At 40.9% G+C, this 18,836-nt stretch overlaps 1 protein-coding gene across 2 annotated transcripts in view; it reads right to left on the bottom strand.

Moving 5' to 3' along the window:
* The window catches only part of PDK3 (pyruvate dehydrogenase kinase 3), a 74,298-nt gene that overhangs the window by 40,174 nt on the left and 15,288 nt on the right, over positions 1-18,836 (bottom strand). For both annotated transcript variants that reach the window (XM_038587102.1, XM_038587103.1), the window contains exons 2-5: positions 12,310-12,451; positions 8,428-8,499; positions 4,685-4,869; positions 3,099-3,188 (exon numbers count right to left, since the gene is read on the bottom strand). In XM_038587102.1, the coding sequence (XP_038443030.1) occupies positions 3,099-3,188; positions 4,685-4,869; positions 8,428-8,499; positions 12,310-12,451 (489 nt within the window). The remainder of the gene's footprint in view (positions 1-3,098; positions 3,189-4,684; positions 4,870-8,427; positions 8,500-12,309; positions 12,452-18,836) is intronic.

Here is an 18,836-nt window from a genome sequence, read left to right as displayed (position 1 = left end):
AAGAGCGAAGCACAAGTGGTGAGGGCAATTCTGGCCCTCGAGAAATTGATGACAGTCAGAGAGCCCAAAGGAAGTACAAGTCATGCCAGGACCAGGGAGGAGAGAATAGGGCCAGTAGAGCAGTGCAGACAGCAAGATTGCACCTAAAGAGTCAAGCGCAGCAGGCTCCTCTTCATCCTCTCCTCTGACCCGACTTCCTGACTCACCTTGGCGTCCACTTCATCTCTCGGCCCAACAGGAGTGCCACCGGTTGCCTAGAACTCTGTTACTTATCTAACTGTACTGATCCATGGTTTAAATCTCTCTGAAAATGAATGAAAGACCGTATGTGATGAAACAATGAGATGAGAAACATGAGTCTGTTTTTACAACGTGGTTATGAGTAACTGCAAGCATAGGCAAAGGCATAGAGCACAGTATAACTCCTCACATACCCGTTACCAGCCTCGACAGTTTTCAACACGTGCCCAGTCTTTTCTGTTGTATGTAATTTTGAAGCAAAGCCCACATATCATTCTATACTATGCGTAATATTTCAAAAATAGCCTTCCTAGAAGCTAGGATTCCTTTGAAAAACATGATCATAATACCAGTATCACACCTAAAAAATTAACAATATTTCTTGAATGTCAAATATCCAATTGTCTTATAAATGTCCTAAGTGACTTTTTAAAAGATTTCATAGTTTATACCAGAAATAAAAGTAAAGGCACCAATCTATTATAAATAATCAGTGGCATAAATGAGAATCCTTGGGCACTTATATGATGCCCAAGGACTACTGCTAATAACCTTTCCTGCAGTCCTAACTGGGTACGAGCCCTGCTTTAGGAACTCTCTCTATATTAACTCATTTAACCCTACAATAAAGATGACTTAGCAAAAGCACCATTTTATAGATGAAGAAACTGAGGCCCAAAGAAGTTAACGTAACATGTTCAAGGTTGCCCAGCTAACCCAAGTGTCCATCAGCTGATGAATAATCAAAATGCAGTATATCCATACAAAAGAATGTTACTCAGCTGTAAGGAGGAATGAAGTACTGACACAGATTGCCACACAGATGACCCCTGAAGACATTCTGCTAAGTGAAAGAACTCAGATACAAAAAGCCACATTTTATGTGATTCCACTTATGTAAAGTGTCCAGAATAGCAAATCTATAGAGAGAAAGCAGACCCATGGTTGCCTAGGGCTGGGGCAGGGGGCCAATTGCCAGTGGTCACAGAGTTTCTTTCCCTGGTAATGATGATGTGAAGTTGATGGTGATGATGGATGCACAACTGTGCTAAAAAAAAAAAACACTGAATCATGTGTACACTTGAAATGGGTGAAATGTAGGGTATGAGAATTAGATCTCGATAAAGCAGGTTTTTTAAATTTTTTTATTTATTTATGATAGTCACAGAGAGAGAGAGAGAGAGAGAGAGAGAGAGAGGCAGAGACACAGGCAGAGGGAGAAGCAGGCTCCATGCACTGGGAGCCCGACGTGAGATTCGATCCCGGGTCTCCAGGATCGCGCCCTGGGCCAAAGGCAGGCGCTAAACCGCTGCACCACCCAGGGATCCCCTAAAGCAGTTTTTAAAAAAGTAAATTATCAAAAAAGGTTTAACATGTATCAAATTAAGGAACATTTATTGACCATCTTAAAGGTATATACTACATTCTGTACAACTTATAAAACAAATGTAAAACACAAAAGCTGACCTCAAATTGCTTACAGTTCAGAAGAAAAGCGCATATACAGTATATAATAATGCCCTTTTGCTTTCTGAATTTGTGCCTTTTCCCCTAAATTCAGTTAACTACCTGAACTGGGCTTTCTGATTCATAAGAGATATTGGGCCAGGGTCTGGTGAACAAGTGCTAGGACAAGACTGATTCTGCTCCCCTTCCAATCTGGGGCCTGCTGAGGTCATGATCAACCACAAGGTTACCTTGTAAGCCAGCAACCTACAGGATTCTTAGGGAGCTGAGGCTGGGCCTATTAACCTTATAATTGAAATAATATGAGTAAATGTATCCTAACTAAACTGAGGCTATAACAGCTCAATGATCGTTGGGTGAGCTAAGGCCACCATGCCTGAGTCCTCTTCCCTTAGTTTAGCGATGCCCAGAGTAAACAAACAGCACAGGTTTTCCTTACCTATGGCTGCTATAGGTCTGGTCTCCCACTGGGGAGGCTACACCTACTGGGCCACACTCCTTGGCCCTCTAAGCTCAAATAGCAAAGGTCACTCTGCTTGAGGTGGGCTTGAGAGCTTTACCAAAAAGACAACGCCCTCGTCTGCTTCCTACTGAGCTACATGGTTCAGAAAAGGAACTAAGGTCTTTGATGAAAACCAGGAGAGTTGCAATCATGAAAACTTTGCGATGTGTTTAGAGGAGAGAGAGGAGGGCCACAGCAAGAGATCCAATCTTGGGAAGGGGTAGTTTGGGGATCTGAAGTTGCACAGAGTAACCGTGTCACTGAAAAAAAAAACAAAACTGAAAAGGTCAGGCACCTGGTGGATCACTTCCAACCAGGAAGGCTTTCTGGAGGTGACACTTACCTGAAATGAACAATGAGGAAACTGCTGTTCAAATTCCATGTGCCTGGGTACTAGGGACTTACAGCTATGGGGCTCTGTTCTACCCTAAGGCTACTAGAACAGTGTCTATCCAGCCCAATGGTCTGTGAATCTGTGAAGCTCACAGGCCACCCAGACTCCCAAACCCGGGGTGCACATCAGAGAGATGCTGGAATTTTATAGACATGTGAATTTGGTCAAACTTTATAACACAGATTTACATTTTCTGGAAGTTTCAAATAACAGTAGCAATCAAAACTTAGAATCTTCTTTAAGCTAACAACCATTCAGTGTTTAAGACAAAACTAGTCGATGAGGTAGAAACTCCCACTTCAAACACTGCTCGTTATGCATCTTTTCCTGAACTGCCCAGAAAGAACATCTCATATTTGGCACAGGTAGCTTGGGCTCAGAGTGGCCTGATGAATCAGCAAACAACTTAGCACCATAACCCTATGGCCAAGGTGCCTCAATTAAACCACAGTTCTATTCAAACTACGATCACTGACATCATAATGGTCTCCTTACCTTTCACTACATCAGCCACATTGCAGGTAGGATCAATACTTCCTATGTGTTTAGGATGAGCAGGGTTAGTGTCACCACCAAACAGAAGTGCTAAACAAACACAAAAGGGAAGGGAGAGATTACAAACAAAGCAGGCAATGTAGCCTTACAACTTCTCAAAGGATTGTCTTATTTATAAGACTCATTGTAGCATCCACAGTGACTTAAAGCTATAGAACACATACAATGATGGGTGATCAGCTCTACTGGACAGCAGGGGAGGAAGGACACATTCTAAGATCTGCTGGTTGCAGTGAGCAGGTCTGAAAGCAGTGACACGTGCCGGGTGTCCAACCCTTTTCTCCCTGACCCAGTGTGACTTGGATGAAAAAGTTATTTTCATCCTTCGCCAAGTTTACTCACCTTTTCGGTACTACTCCAGACACTGAATCCAACATTCACTACTTATTTAGAAAATGCAGTCTGTACTGTTAGTGCAGGCTTGCGAAGTGTCTTCACTGTGAACATTTCAAATGCCTCCATCACGGGGAGTATTTTTCAATGTAGTATACACAAATAATATTTGTTCAAGTACTTTTTCTGTTCAAGTATCTTTAAAAGTACATTCAAATACTTCCACAGTGCACAAGATTTACAAAATATTATTTCCGAATAAAAGCCAAAAGGATCCCCAAAGAAAAAAGTAATCTGAATCCAAATGTTAATAGGTATACTTATTTCCAAATCAAACAAAAATTGGGGATAGCTTAGATTCCACAAAAGGAGAATGCTTAAATAAAATAGGGGAGGTTTTAAATTATAAAAAATGACAAATAAGGGCCTTAGGCCAATACATAAAGTTCCAAATGACTGACTGGAAGAAAAACAGACACGTACCAGCTCAATCATCTAAAAACATGTACATATATATGAAAACAGACACATTTAGGTCAAAAAGAAATTGTAGTTATGTAAGTAGCTCAACTTAATAGTAATTAGGTTCTTTTTTCATTTAAATTTCCTATAAACTGTTGTACACTTCTATTTTTAAAAGTTACACATTTGGAACCAATCCACATGTAATAATTGTGTAATATTCACTAATCCAAATGAATCAAATTAGTAGAGATGCTCTGGTTATCATCCTGGTGAGTGGACTAAAACTCTCCATATGAGATTATGGTTTGTCAATTTGCTTAATTTGATTTCAGTGATCACTGTGAAATTAAAGACCAATTGTTCAGATTGTCAAAATGCCAGTTCAATATTCCCTGTATTGATGTTTTTAAAACCAAAAAGGAAAACATGTAAAATCCTGGATAAAGAGTAAAACACACTGTCACCAGGAACATAACGGCAGAGACTTAAAAGGCAAGCAGAGCCCCTGCCTCTAATAAGAGCATCAAAGTTCCAAGGATTTCCATTGACAAAGAATACTAACAAATAGCTTTTTCATAGATAGGATTTACTTAGGAAAAACTAAACTAGAAACAAAATTTCTACAGGCCAAGCTTCAGATCAGTAAATTCTAAGTGAAGCAACAGGAAAACGTTTGGGAGAAATCACTTTGGCCGCTCTTTCGAAAGTGGACCAAAAACCCAACTTACTGTGCTGGTTAATAAGCATGCGGAAAGAGATGCGGTTGGTATAGAACCGATCCAGAAAATACTGGATGTTACTGCTAATGAACGGATCAAACCCAAATTTCTCCTTGTATTCAATCACTCCTTGTGCCATTGTAGGAACCACATCATTGTGTCTATTTCTGACTTTAATCAGAACTTGGAGAAAGCTGTGTGGGAGGGAAACAAAAAGCGGTCAGTCTTTATATCTCATGTGCTGATGCATAAATTTCCCAGCTCTGTCTCCACACTATTTATGTGCTGGTATTTTTATAAGTAGAGATATTATCATTACGGGCTTTTGCTTGAAACTTTCTACCAAAATTCTTCTTTCACAGACACAAAAAGTAAAAGGTTCAAGTAAAGAGAAAAATGTTCAAATATCTTCTTGGGAATCCACTAACTGTATGGAAAAGGGATCACATATAATACAGGTTCTAGAAATGTTTGCTGAGTAACTGCAGAACACACTAATATTTCTTCTGACAACATCAGGACAATCCTCCCAAATTTCCATGGATTTATTATAAAGTCTCAAAGCAACAGCTTCCATGAATAAATAATGTGAAACTCTTTAAGAGTAAAATTTTGAAATGAATTTCTCATAGCAGTAAAATATAGTGTGAAATGTAGATGGAACAAAGACAATTAAGACAAACCCAGTCAAGCATTATGGTATATTGCTATAAAGATACAGAGGGCAAATAAACTAAGAATGGTAACTGAGAATAGAAAGACAAGTCAATGGAACCAAATAAAAAGCTTAGAACAAGGCCCGAGGGCAAGCAAATATGTGTGCATAAAAATTTAGCATATTGATAAAGTGACATTCCAAATCAGTAGGGAAACCATCAAATTAGTTGGGACAGCTGGCTACCAATTTAAGTCACATCCCAATTTCAAGCCTTAAGCCAAAAACTTAATTAAAAGATTTAAACATAAAAGAATGAAATCATAGAAAAACATAAATTAGGTGAATTAGTATATAATATAGTATGCCTTGGGGTAAAGGCGGCTGTTCTAAGCTTAATACCACAGGTAGAAACCATGAACAAACAATAGGACTACACAGAATTTCAACAATTCTGTAGGGATATACGTTATAAAGTCAAAAAATAAAGTGAAAACTGGGAAAAGTACATTTGCAGGTGCTCCTAGCCTCAGTAAAGGAAAAGATAAGCAACCTAAACAGAAAACCAGGCAAGGGATCTGGTATCATTGGGGAACTCACCACAGAGGCAATGCAAGTATCAATAACTGCCCCTTCAAAATAATAAGAGAAAAGCAAAACAATGCAGTACTATTCTCCACTTACCACACTGGCAAAGAATAACCAGTGTTATCTAGAGTGTGGGAGCATACTGATGCATTTCGGGGGCAATTTAGCAACATAGATCAAAAGACCAAAGAGAGTCATTCCACTCCCAGGAATTGATCCTAGGAAAATAACAGGACAAGGCTGTATTTAAGAGCTGTTCTTAAGAGCCCTGCTTAGAGTAGCAAGAAAAATACAAACCATTCTACAACTCACTGACAGGAGGTCAAATCACATGACTTACCTGTAGATGGACCATTTTGAAACCATTAATAATGGTATAGAGATCTATAATGTCCACAATTATTTCTGTAAAACATATTGTGTACATATGAAAATATGGATGCCTAGGGAAAAGTATGGAATGGAAGGAAAATGTTAATGGTGTTTGTTCCCTGGTAATGGAAATCTGGAGTGACTTTCTTTTCACTTATCTAAATAGTCTTACATTTCTCAGTGATGAAATACTCCTGTAACAAATACACACACACAAAGACAGCAGAGATGAATCCATCAACACTGAAACTGGAAGGTCATAATTATTCACAAGAAATTTGATAATGGACAATTTGTCCTCTACAGCATGTTCCTTCTAACGTATTTATAAATTCAATATCGCCAAAATGAAAGATGGCATTATAGTAGAGAAGCACCTCAACTTATCAGAAAGGAGAAGACTTGCCTCAAGAGCTCAATTCTCAGAACGCTTTCCTGGTCTTCTGGGGTTTTCTAAACGTTATCATTATGAGAAACAAGCCTGTTCTCTAAGCTGCTTTCACTTCACTTAAATGATCTCCCTACCCAGGATTCCTGCATGACACCTCCTGGGCTGGAAAAGCCTACTACTCTGAGTAAAGCAACCAGCTCACCTTCCCTTCCTTCCTTCACCAGGGGCAATGGGCTTCTGAAACCCCAACTATCCCAACTAGCTGTGTACACCTGGGCAAGTCATCAAAACTCACTGAGGGAAAGCGATTATCACTATGATTTCACACACAATGGATCCAGTACTTGGCAGTTTCCAAAATGGGCTCATGTCCATAAATTACATCTGACCAATAACCTGTTCCAGAAACTGAGATAGGATTCTGGGAAACATATGGCAGCAATTTAATATTATTTACTTCCACAAATCTATACCCTAAATTTGAAACTAGAGAAGTCAGTCCTAATTTTTAGGATGTCAGCAAAACAAACTGTTACTAGCTAACAGCATTTGAGAAAACAAAGCTTCTGGATTCGATTCCTTTAATTTCAATACATTAAATGAGACCAATGGCCTATAGCAAGAAGAACGCTGCATCTGGGGATCTAATGCGATGCCCCCCTTCCACAAATGACAAATCCATTAACAAAACACCTAGCAAAGTATAAAACAGGTCAGGATTCTTCCCCCTTATATTTTAATCTGCAACTAAATTGGAGCTAGCTACCCAAGGCTCACACCAGCAGTTCTGGCAGTGTGGTACATTGGAAGGAACAATGCACTAAGGACATGGAATAATGATTTACAGATCCAGTTCTACTACTAACTAAATGTCACAACTTTAGACAAGTCATTTCTCTTTTCTGACCTCAGTTTCCTTATCTGTGAACTACAAGGGCTGCGTTGAATGCCTCCAGCTAAGGTTGCTTGTATAACACAATGTTTCTTAGTTCTTTTTATGGGACACCTATGTGTAAGGGATTTGGTGCCATAACTTTGTGGACCAGGCTTCTATGTAGAAAAAAATTCTACAGCACAGCAGACCTGCCATGTGCATTCACTCGTGTGTAAATGAAACAGGGGGAAAGTAATAAGAAGGGGATACTGAATTTCTCTTGGGAGTAAAAGAGCACACTGGGAGCTAGGGTTAGTGTTTTCCAGTTAAATGAAGATGAAAAAAAAACAGAAACATTTTCCATCAGCATGAGAAGTTAGTGGTCTTTGTGCATAGCAGCAGCAAGAGAATTATATTAAAAGTGCACTCTTTTATGCCACTCCAAAATGAAAGCATTACAGGTTTTCTGAGCTCAACTGTTAGGCTGCACTGAAATTATTTTTTTAACTGAAAAAATGGTAAAGGACTGTAGATAAATTCATGTCTATACAGAGGCCACTGCATTCTTAAAACTACCACTAGGTGGAACATTTACTGCAATATTTATAGTGAGTGGCTGCCCCAGTACGCCATGAGCAAAAATATTAAGAACTAGATCAAGAAACGTCATTTCAAGAGTCATTATTCCTTCTGTGGTATGTTAAATTAACTCAAATTATTCAAAAATGCGATGTTGAGTTGTTACCCATGAACAAAGCTAATGCTTTAATCCAAATTATACTTCTTGGTTCATAATGACATGAGTTCCATCTACCAAAACATTTTTTAACCTGGATGTTTTTACTTTCAAGTAAATTTGATACCATACTTACTTATCCAAGACCTGTGGATCCTCAGGGCTCTTATTTTCATATTCTAGAAGTTCAAGAAAGCTCTGCATATACCTAAAAAAGATGAGTTACTGTGTTAATTGCCTGCCCAACATCCATTCCTCCTTTCCCCCTTCCTAAGAGTACCCTAAATTCTCACTCAGGTATCTACCCTATCCCCTCCCCCAAGTGCTGCAGGGGAAGCTGATGCCAGGCAAAGCTCCTGGGTGGCCTGATTTTTCTCTGGGTAATGGTATTTTTCTTGTCACCGACTACTAGCTAGTCCAACAGTCTAGGCCTCAGCCTGTCATTGCATTGCATTCCCCTGAACAAAGGAACTGGCTCAGCAATGGGGGCACTGCCCCAGTAAAATAAGAGAGAAGACTTGGTGGGGGGGGTCTTTGGGAGAGAAATGAACTTGCTCCCCCTTTTTTTTTACAGTGAACCCTGGAAATGTTGCAGCTATTCTGTGACCAGGAAGAAATCCAGCCTGAAAATAAAGCCGACACCATGGAACACAGGGCCATGATAACCTCGTGAATCTCTAAATTGAACCCACACCAAAACTCATCCTATGGCTACACGAGCCAATTTATTATTTAATTGGATTTTCTGCTACTCACAAACATATTCTAACTGATACACCAAATCTACAGTCTGATTAGCCAAGAAGTGCATATAAATTGTAAGAAACACATGTGTGATATTCAGGTGCACGCCAAGCACTTAGAAACTAGAAATAAACGTTCCTTCTCAGAGTTAAACTAATCCCATCATCACTGCAATGAGGAGAAGGAATGCCTCTTAGGTCCTCAGAAACAGCTTCTGAATTAAAAATAGCTGCATATCTCAATCAGGGCCAGTATGGGAAATAATGTGTCCAAAATAAATATCTAGAGAACATAGAAAAATGGGATGCAGAGAGGCACGTTACTGTAGCAGCTAGATCCAGACAGACCCTGCTAGATCTGGAGAGGATTCAGAGATACCAATTACTCAGAGGTGTGTCATCTCTGCTTTGGATCTGAACATGCCCGGAAAGAATGATCCCTTAATATAATTATTTCTAACAATTAATTACCACTAATCCTGCTATCCAGCTTTGGAGGGAGGATGAGGGTACTCCAGTAACAAAAAAATTGACTGCGAAGCATATAAATACATAAACAGGAATAATGTTTTAGTAATCAGCCTCACTTGAACTTTATAACGATGCGTGATACTAAAGTATGTTCAACTCTGGATATACTTTCTAAAAGCCTCTAGGCAAATCAGGCTATGGATCAGGCACTGTTGAAATCATCAGGTCAAACCACTCAGAGAGGGCCAAGTCAGAGGGCAAAGTCAGCCATAGGCAACAAGGCCCTCTACCCCATCGCACGCCAGCAGCGTTCTAAGGAGGTCACCCATTCCTTCCAAAGGAGGTAGTTCAACTAAAGAGCAAAGTCATGGGTGAGAGGAGCCAAAGATGCTGCTGATCTTCCTGGCCTGAAAGTCAGGAGAACCCGGAGAACACACTCCAGCTGAGGTGGGCTTCATGGCTTGTGATGAGTAAGAGTCACTTCTGAGAGGAAAAGGAAATGACAGCTAAGCACAGTGTGTGATCCTAAACTGGATTCCCACATTGGGGTGGGGATTGTTTTTTTTTTTTTTTAAAAGAGGGGATCCCTGGGTGGCTCAGTGGTTTAGCGCCTGCCTTTGGCCCAGGGTGTGATCCTGGAGTCCCGGGATCGAGTCCCACATCAGGCTCCCAACATGGAGCCTGCTTCTCCCTCCTCCTGTGTCTCTGCCTCTCTATGTCTATCATAAATAAATAAAAATAAATAAATATTTTAAATAAATAAATAAATAAATAAATGAGCACTATTAGGGCAATTAATGAAATGAGAACAAGGTCTCCCACATTAGAAAATATTACTGGACCAATGTTAAACTCCCAAATTTGATAATCATACTGTGGTTTTCTAAGAGTTGTTCTAAGGAGATATATATTGAAGTCTTTAGGGGTAGAAGGGCATGATGTCTACCATTAACCCAAATGGTTTAGGAAAAAAAATGTGTATCAGGTATGTGTGTACCACACATGATATACCCTAAAAGTACACGTACACACATGTACGTACACACACACACACACACACACACACATCCAGAGAGAGAGTGTGCATATGAAGGAGAACAGCAGAACAAATGCTGTTGGATGTTAAGAATTAGTGACTCTGGGTGAAGGATTTGGGAATTCTTGCTGCTAGCTTTGCAAACCTTTCTGCTATCTAGGAAATTAGCTCAAAATTTAATTTTTTTTTAAAGTGACATGCAGGTGTTTGGAATGGCTACAGAAGACACATGAGACCAAAGAAAGAGATGACCCCCTAATCTGAGTCCTACTTTGCCAGCAATTCTCTTTGGAGCCCCTGAAGGAACCTTTAGGTAAGTGACAGATGCTCAACTGTCACTCCCACCAGGCCCAGGGGACTCGGAGGTCATCTAGCTGACCTCAGATTCCCACCACAATGACCCCAACAGTGCCTACACGCTTTCTGCTGGGAAATTTCTGATGATGGTCTTGAAGCAAGAAAGAAAGCACAAGCAAACAGGTCCTTGCTGCTCCTGCTGGAACACATGCTGCCTCTGGGGCAGAAAGTGACAGACGATGGACGTCAGGCCCTCACGACCGCTCTCTGACCTTCCCTGCACACCAGGGCCCCTGAGCCTACCACGCGCAGGAGCCGTGGCTCATCTGGGACAGGGACTGGGTGCCCCATGGCTCAGACCACCCAGTATACTGCTTCTCAGACAATTTGTGCTTAGCCCTAAGAACAGATTGTAATCAGTATTACTGAGGAATAACTTGTTCAACGTCCACTCCCTTGCAGAAGCCTGGCTGCCATTAACCTTTTAAATGAAAACTAATTAACGGCTCGGTTCTCCTATCTGTCCACATCGTTCCCTTCCCCTGAAGTGCTCTCCATGTCCCTGTCGCTGTCCCCTCCACCGCCCACCCAGGGACAGTGCAAAGCCACCGCGGCCCCCCTGCCCGCTCCTCTGTGCGCCCACAGCACTGCCTCTGTACTGGCTAGAGAGCACTTTTTGGTCTCCCCGACTCCTCCAGCTTTCTCCACAGGGACTTGGACCTTGCTTTAACACACAGGAGACATGCAAGTGTTTCTCAGACATATGCAAATCCCTTTCTGAAAATATGCCACCGGCTCTTCCACCCTACCACTCACCAACCTCCCCCTGCTTACCTAGTGGAGAGTTTTGCCACAAATTCAACTTCCTCAATTAAATAACATGTGCCCAAAGTATCAGAGCTGTACTCGATTGAACTTTGTCATACTGTGTTGAGTTTTTAAAAAAATTTTCATAGGGCGAGTGAAACACATTAGGCACTGATATTTTTACAATCCGAGGTTCCCCTTTAAATGACTTAATTTTCTTTAACAGAAATACTGCCAACAAGAAACTCTAACAGGAAAATAAAAGAAGCAAGGCTGTGACTTGATCAAAAAGTGGCAATATCCCCTCACCCAGAGGACTCCAGACCTGTTCCCATGGGTCACTGTGTTGCTATTCCTTTAAATCTTTCTGTGCTAATTTTTGTTTCAGTGAGCAGTTACATTTATAACCGAAAAATAAAATTTGAAAAGTCAAGAAAGCTGTCTAGCACAGTTTTAAAGTCTTTTAATTAAAACAATTTTAAGTTGTCAGAAAAAAAGAAAGAAAAGAAAAGAGGAACAAACTTTTAATTGCTTGGAAAATGCAGCTATCCCGAATGACTCATTCCCACACATGCAGTACATGTACTTTTAGGGAGAATGGTCTCAATGCCAAGTGTTCAGAGCATTATGGGAAGACCCATCTAAAGCCACATTATTTACTTACCAACTCTGAACCAACCCTACTGAAGGGCGGTTAAGCAAGTTATCCGGCAGAAGATTAACTTCCCTCATTGTGTTAGCCAGTCGTACAGGAAGCTCCTTTCGCAGAAACATGTATGAAGTTTTCTCACATGCATTATCTCGCCCTATTAAAAGACAATAAATGTTCCATGATTTTATAATCTAACAGATGGAATAATAAAGTGCTCTCATGATAGCACGGTTACTGGTTAGGAGGAGAAAATAATTAAACAACCCTGCAGTCTCTAGTTAAATTTTTATCCTCTGAAATACAAGTTTAAGAAAATAATTTAATTAGAATAGAAAAAGAACATTTAGTCCAAGAGGCAACCTTGAAAGCGGGTTTTCTTCTTAACACAAATACATTTCTAGTGTTACCAATAGTGATAGAAAAATGACCTGGGATATAATCTGAATTTGTTTTCAAATAAATACTGTGGGAAAAGTGTCGAGTACAAAAGTAAGAGAACATGCAAATCCACTCCCACTCACAGGGGTTTCCAGAAGGCAACAGACCCATTCATTCCACAAATATTCACCTCCTGTGTGTCAACTGCTTCCCAAGGTTTCCTTCAAATGTGTTTCTCCAGGGATCAGAACTTTGTTACTCTAGGAAGCAGCCACAGACCTGCTCGGATCGAGACATGGGGCCTTAGGATGTGCCAGAGAAACCAGTACACAGGTGCGCTCAGAAACAGAGAGATCTACTCTGACATGTCCAAGAAGGTAAGACCTAGTGTTGGCCATAAAGATGGAGGTCACAGAATCTTCTGTCGGTTGTCCTGAGCTGCTTGTGCATAAAATATACGTAACTAGGACACAATGAGAGAAAAGGTACACAGAACAAGGAAACACGAGCCCCTTCCCTAGCTGTTGTGAGCAGAGTAGTTCCATGACCCCCAAGCCCTTCTGTAAACCCAATGATGGCTGGGGGGTGGGGGTATGGTAGAAAGGACATGGGCTTTGGGGACAGAAATGTGCTTCAGCCCCAACTCCTCCATTTTGGGGGCAGAAAACCTTCAGTAAGCTTCTTAATTGCTCTAAGTCTCAGCTGCCTTCACCTGTAAAATGGGGACAGAAGTTCAGTTTTTGTAAAGACTCAATGTGCTAATGTGTACGGAGCCTGACACGAAGTAGGCGATCAATAAACATTAGTCCTTCTTCTGTCCTCTGTGATACTTCTGGGTCCGTCCCAACTCTCTCACATTCCAGAGGCCTTTCTGATGTTCCGTACTGCCAGAAGGCTGTCTGGACATGGGCAACTTGGGGCCAGGCCCAGAGAGAAACAAGCAAGCCTTGGATAAAACTTTTCTCCTCCAGATTCTCATTCTTCCAAATGTGATGCAGGCCGCAAACCAGAGACACAGAAGTAAATCTGATTTGCTAACACTTGCAGCCAAGCTCTGGTTTATTCATTTCCTCTCCCCACTGAATAAGACTAGAAATAAAAGAACCCACTTGAGAAAGTCATCTGCAGAACCTTTCTTTTGTCCACTGACCCCTGAGCCCTCTTCTCCATTAAAAAAAAAAAAAGTTAGAATAAAAGGTGTCTTAATCCCTCCCTTACTTCCTTCACCCCAGGTGAGTACACTGAAGGCCTCTGGTGCATCTTTAATTCATCAAGGATCTGTCCCCCACTCTTCCCCCCCACCCCCAGTAAAGAAGAAGGGGTGTGATTATCCCAGCAACGACCTTCCATCATCTACTCTATGCACATTTATTTGGCTTTAGATGATTAACATTTAAAAGGACTCTGGCTGCTTTGCTTCAGATCATATGTATCATTCCTAAAAACGTTCTGTAGGATTCTAAGAGCTGAATCATTTTAAGTGCACTAAAGATGCTGATACCTAAACCACAGGGAATCGCATCACAAAATGAAGGACCTGTTATTATCTAAGGTAAAATGTGCATCTAACTTTCCACATACCACGACAAAGACTTTGCATCCCAGTTAAATAGAGAGGACCTTTTCTTCCAGCACGGAAGGAAGGCTGCCCTTCTCCCTACAGGAGAAGGAAGTGAGAGGACGGAGGAGAAGAAGAAGCGCCCCACGGGGATCAGACTGGAACTGTGAGTAGCAGCATGAATGCAGGATTTTAAAAAATTATCTGAGTTTTTTGGACATTAAAGTTTACATGTTTAAGCTTCCATATTAGGAGCAGCAAATTAGAAACCCAGGGTCAGAGAAAGGGCACGATGGGAAAGGTGGGAGCTGGCTGGCAGGTGACAAGTGTCATTGTGCTTCTACGTCTGGTGGGGCGGGGAGGGGGGGAAGGACAGCTGTGGGAACAGTACCTACTTCACAGAGGTGTAGCAAGGGTTAAAAAGTGCTTAACGTTTAACATTAACAACTTTCTTAAAATTTAGAAGAGGGGGCTCATTAAATAGCCATCACTAATGATGCAAATGATGATAAAGCAGAACAGCCTGAGGCCACGGGGTGCCAGATCAAATAACCTGATACTTGCTAAGCCCTGAGAGCTCTGGCTGCATTCTGGTTGAGTGCGGTTGCCTCTGCTCATTTGATGATTCTACATAATTAAAAAGGGATTAAAAAGGATTAAATTAAGTTGTGCTCCTACTATCCACTTCTTTTTATTTTAAAATAAAAGGCCTTGATGTGTACATTAGTCGACTCTGCACTAACTAGACAATTCAACAACTTGGTATGGTCGAAGATAACCAAATACCAGGAGGCAGTTATTCTAGTCATCTTGGATTATCAGCTCGTTGTGAACTAGCATAGAAAGAGCCTTGTTTTGTCTCTGTATCCCCCATGGCACCAATAAGAGTACCTGACCTATGGTAGTTTCTCAATGATTTGCCAGAAAGATAATACTTTCAGAAGTTTTTATTAAAAAAATTATCTGAAAAATCTCAGGTTTTGCCTCCTACATTCGTATTTAGCTTTAGAGATGAATTCTTTGTACTCAGATACCTTAATTATACATCAGCTTAAACAAGGAGGTAAGCCTTTTTTAGTTAATTAGTGAACCTAAAAATAAGTATGAAAGGTCCAACTTTTTTATAACCTTTCTGTGGTTTTGCTCATGTAAGTTGGAAGTATTTTATCCTATGTATTAATGCTGGATACTCAGTTTAAATCAAAGGGTTCCAACAATCTTTTTTTCTTTTTTAAGTAAACTTTAAAAAAAAAGCCTTTTGGTTTTAATTGAATGTCCTCTAAGAGGCTTCAGGTTTTATAAGTCTTCTGGCATACTGAGTATTTTCCAGTGACTCTTTCCAGTTATTCAGCTTCATTTTTTCCCCACTTACTTGGCTTCTCTGCATTCCTTAATTTTGATTTTCTATTTTTATTCTGCATTTCTCTGTATGCTTCACCTTATTCAATTTTACCAGTGACATTTTTTCCTAGCATCAGTTCAGTGGATGATGAAGGAGTGGGTGAGGGACAGGGAACATTCTGGGACTTGATGAATAAAATGAAGTCATTAGTTTAACTCCATTCGTGTGTATTTCTTCAGTGTTTTTGTGCTCATTTGGTGACCCTTCAATTCTCTTCTGTTATTTTTTTTTATATATATAAAAAGATGTATGTTTTTATCCAAGAAAGAGAGAAAGCATGAAAGTGGGGAGTGGGTTGCAGAGCGAGAGGCAGTGAGACTCTTAAGCAGACTCCATGTCAAGCGTGGAGCCCAACATGGGGCATGATCCTACAACCCTGAGGTCATAACCTGAGCCAAAATTAAAAGTTGGACACTCAACAGACTGCATCATTCAGGCGCCCTAGTCTATTCTGTTTTTCATACTTTGCCCTCTCATTGAGAAGTTGAAGACAATTACTACATTTCCAAAAGGTATGATTTGTTTTGTCTAAAGAGATTCCAAATAACTTTCCATTCACCAAGACATAAAATGAACAGACATAGGGGCACCTGGGTGGTTCAGTGGTTGAGTGTCTGCCTTTGGCCCAGGTCATGATCCCAGGGTCCTGGGATCGAATCCCACATCAGACTCCCTGCAGGGTACCTGCTTCTCCCTCTGCCTATGTTTTTGCCTCTCTCTTTGTGTCTCTCATGAATGGATAAATAAAGTCTTTAATAAAAATGAACAGACACAGAAACACAAATGACTTTCAAGCAGGTGCAGGGAGCCATCTTGGTGACAGTTACCAGTAAAAAAGGAATATCTGACTAGCCTTCTGAGAGCAAGAGTTCAGAATTATTCTTTATACCTGGTTTCCACAATGGTCTGTGTATTTGGTAAGTCTTAAATCCTCTTTCTGATTAGTTTACAGGAAGTAGAATATTTTTTTCAGTTAATAAACTGACCTGATAGTGTATCTTACAATTTAAGCAGAAGGTTGAGCACATGCCCCCCCCCCAATGGAGAGTCCCCTGATGGCTATCTTTGTCCACATGTTTCAGTTCTAACACTTGGTGGGGAATGGTTTGGAAGAGGCAGTAATGGAATCAGGGAGTGAAAAAGGACAGTAAGAAAAGGAAAAACTAGAGTAAGGCATCAATAACCAACAGAATGACCAGCTCATTCTAGTGATGCTGTTTTTCCCCCTAAATACTGCCAATTAAATGTTTGAGTCTGCAAATGTATTTTTACCACTAATCATGCCAAAATGGGTAAAATATAACTGAGAAAATAATATTTTAGGGACAGCTCCACGTTTTCTCCAGTTACACTTGTAAGATTTCAATCTTTTGAAAACACTGAATTTTTTAATCATAAGTAATTAATTTTTGGACTTACCATGGCTAAACAATGATTACTGAATTGTCCTTCAAAAGAAAAGCTTCACTTATACTTTTAAAATGTTTGCTCTGTGTCTAGAAATACTACTTCACTGCTTGAGAATTTTCAGTTTCCCTTTATTTGGAAAAACGTATTCCTGAATATAAAGAGAGATCAAAATAGGTAACTTGGGAGCCTACCAATTCAGGCTGCCTCCACTCTAGGCCAGACTGTGTTTGGTTATTATTACTAATGGTGAGTCAGAAACTTCAGAGCCAAAGAGCCCGAAACTGGAGATTTCACACACATCTCATTCCCTATCAAATTCAATACCCCAACAACATCCAGACATCGCACTACCTCTTTCAGTCCAATGTCTATTTTATTATGCCATGGGTTAGAAATTCAGACAGGACACAGGAGGGATGGCTTGTCTGGGACCTCAGCTGGGAACTTAAAGGCTAGGGCTGTGGGGCGCGGGCAGTGGCTAGACAGTGCGGAACTAGAAGCTTCTGAAGGCTCCTCATTTTTAAGTCTGAACCTTGGGCCGATTACTTGCCAACTAGGATTGCCTGCCAGAGCACTACACCTGGTGGCCTCATTCATAGGCTACCTCACATGGCGGCCTGGGGTTAGCTGGATTCTTGCATGGCTTCAGGAAACAAGGTGAAGCTGCATGGCCTTTTATGACCCAGGCTCAGAAGTCACAAAGCCTGTCCAGACTCCAGGGGAAGGGAACAGATTCCCCCTTCTCCTGAGGGAGGGCTGGCAAGGGCACATGTTAGAAAACCACCACTGTGGCCATCTTTACAAAGCACAACCTGCCCTAAGATGTTCATGAGGAGGTGCAGAAGATAATTTATTTCTCAAGTTACATTTTAAAGCACTCTTTTATTGCCTGAACTTGTTTCCTGTGTGGTCATCTTTCGGGGACAATGTATTTATCTTAGCTTCTCTTTCTCACTGTGGCTTTCCTCAGACATCTGGTGATCTACACTTGTGCAGTAATCCTTCAGAGTAAAGCAGCCTTCAAACACCAACTAAGTGAGGACTCCAAATACCTGGTTACTAGGTGGGTGCTTTTTGGTGGGGTCCCAACACCACACCAGAATCCCTAATTCTCCTTAAGTAGTTCACTCAGTGCCATTAGAGAAGAGCTTCCTTCAGCCTTTTGCTTTACCTACAGATAACTGCTGCCTACTAATGTTCTGAGGATCAGGTGACCCTACTGCTTCCAGGCTTCCAGGTCATTCTCAGAAGGTTTTCAGCCAGCCAGCCCTACCTGTCATTCCCACCCTCTATCGATGATACATTACCAAGGCAGAAGCCCCTCCTGGGCTCTACTGCATCTAGCTCAGCAGCTTCCTTGGCCATAGTGCCTGTTGAGTATGTTCTAGACCTGAGCTGTCCAATACCAGAGCCACCAGCCATGGGGGGAAATTTGAATATTCAGTTATTAGCAGAATACTCTTACGCTTAGGATATACATACTTATGTATCTAGCGGAAGCCGTGACATTTATAGCTTACTCTCAAGTGGTTCAGGCAAAAAAGCACGTGTAGAGAGAGGGGGAAGAAAGGAGACAGGAAGAGGGATGGGTGGGGAAGGTAAAGGTAAAAAGCAAATATGGCGAAGTAACTGGTGGATCTAGGTGCCAAACATGGGTGTTAACTGTATCATTCTTACAACTTTTCCAAATTTTTTCAAATAAAAGGTTTCGTAGGGACATGGTAAACAACCTAAATATCCAACAATAAGGGAAAGAGTAAAATAAATTACAATATTGTATATTTACATGGG

The sequence above is a fragment of the Canis lupus genome, chromosome X (assembly GCF_011100685.1).
Source record: "Canis lupus familiaris isolate Mischka breed German Shepherd chromosome X, alternate assembly UU_Cfam_GSD_1.0, whole genome shotgun sequence".
Classification (NCBI taxonomy): domain Eukaryota; kingdom Metazoa; phylum Chordata; class Mammalia; order Carnivora; family Canidae; genus Canis; species Canis lupus.
Note: the sequence above shows the minus strand (reverse complement) of the source record. Positions and strands in the feature narration are given on the sequence as shown.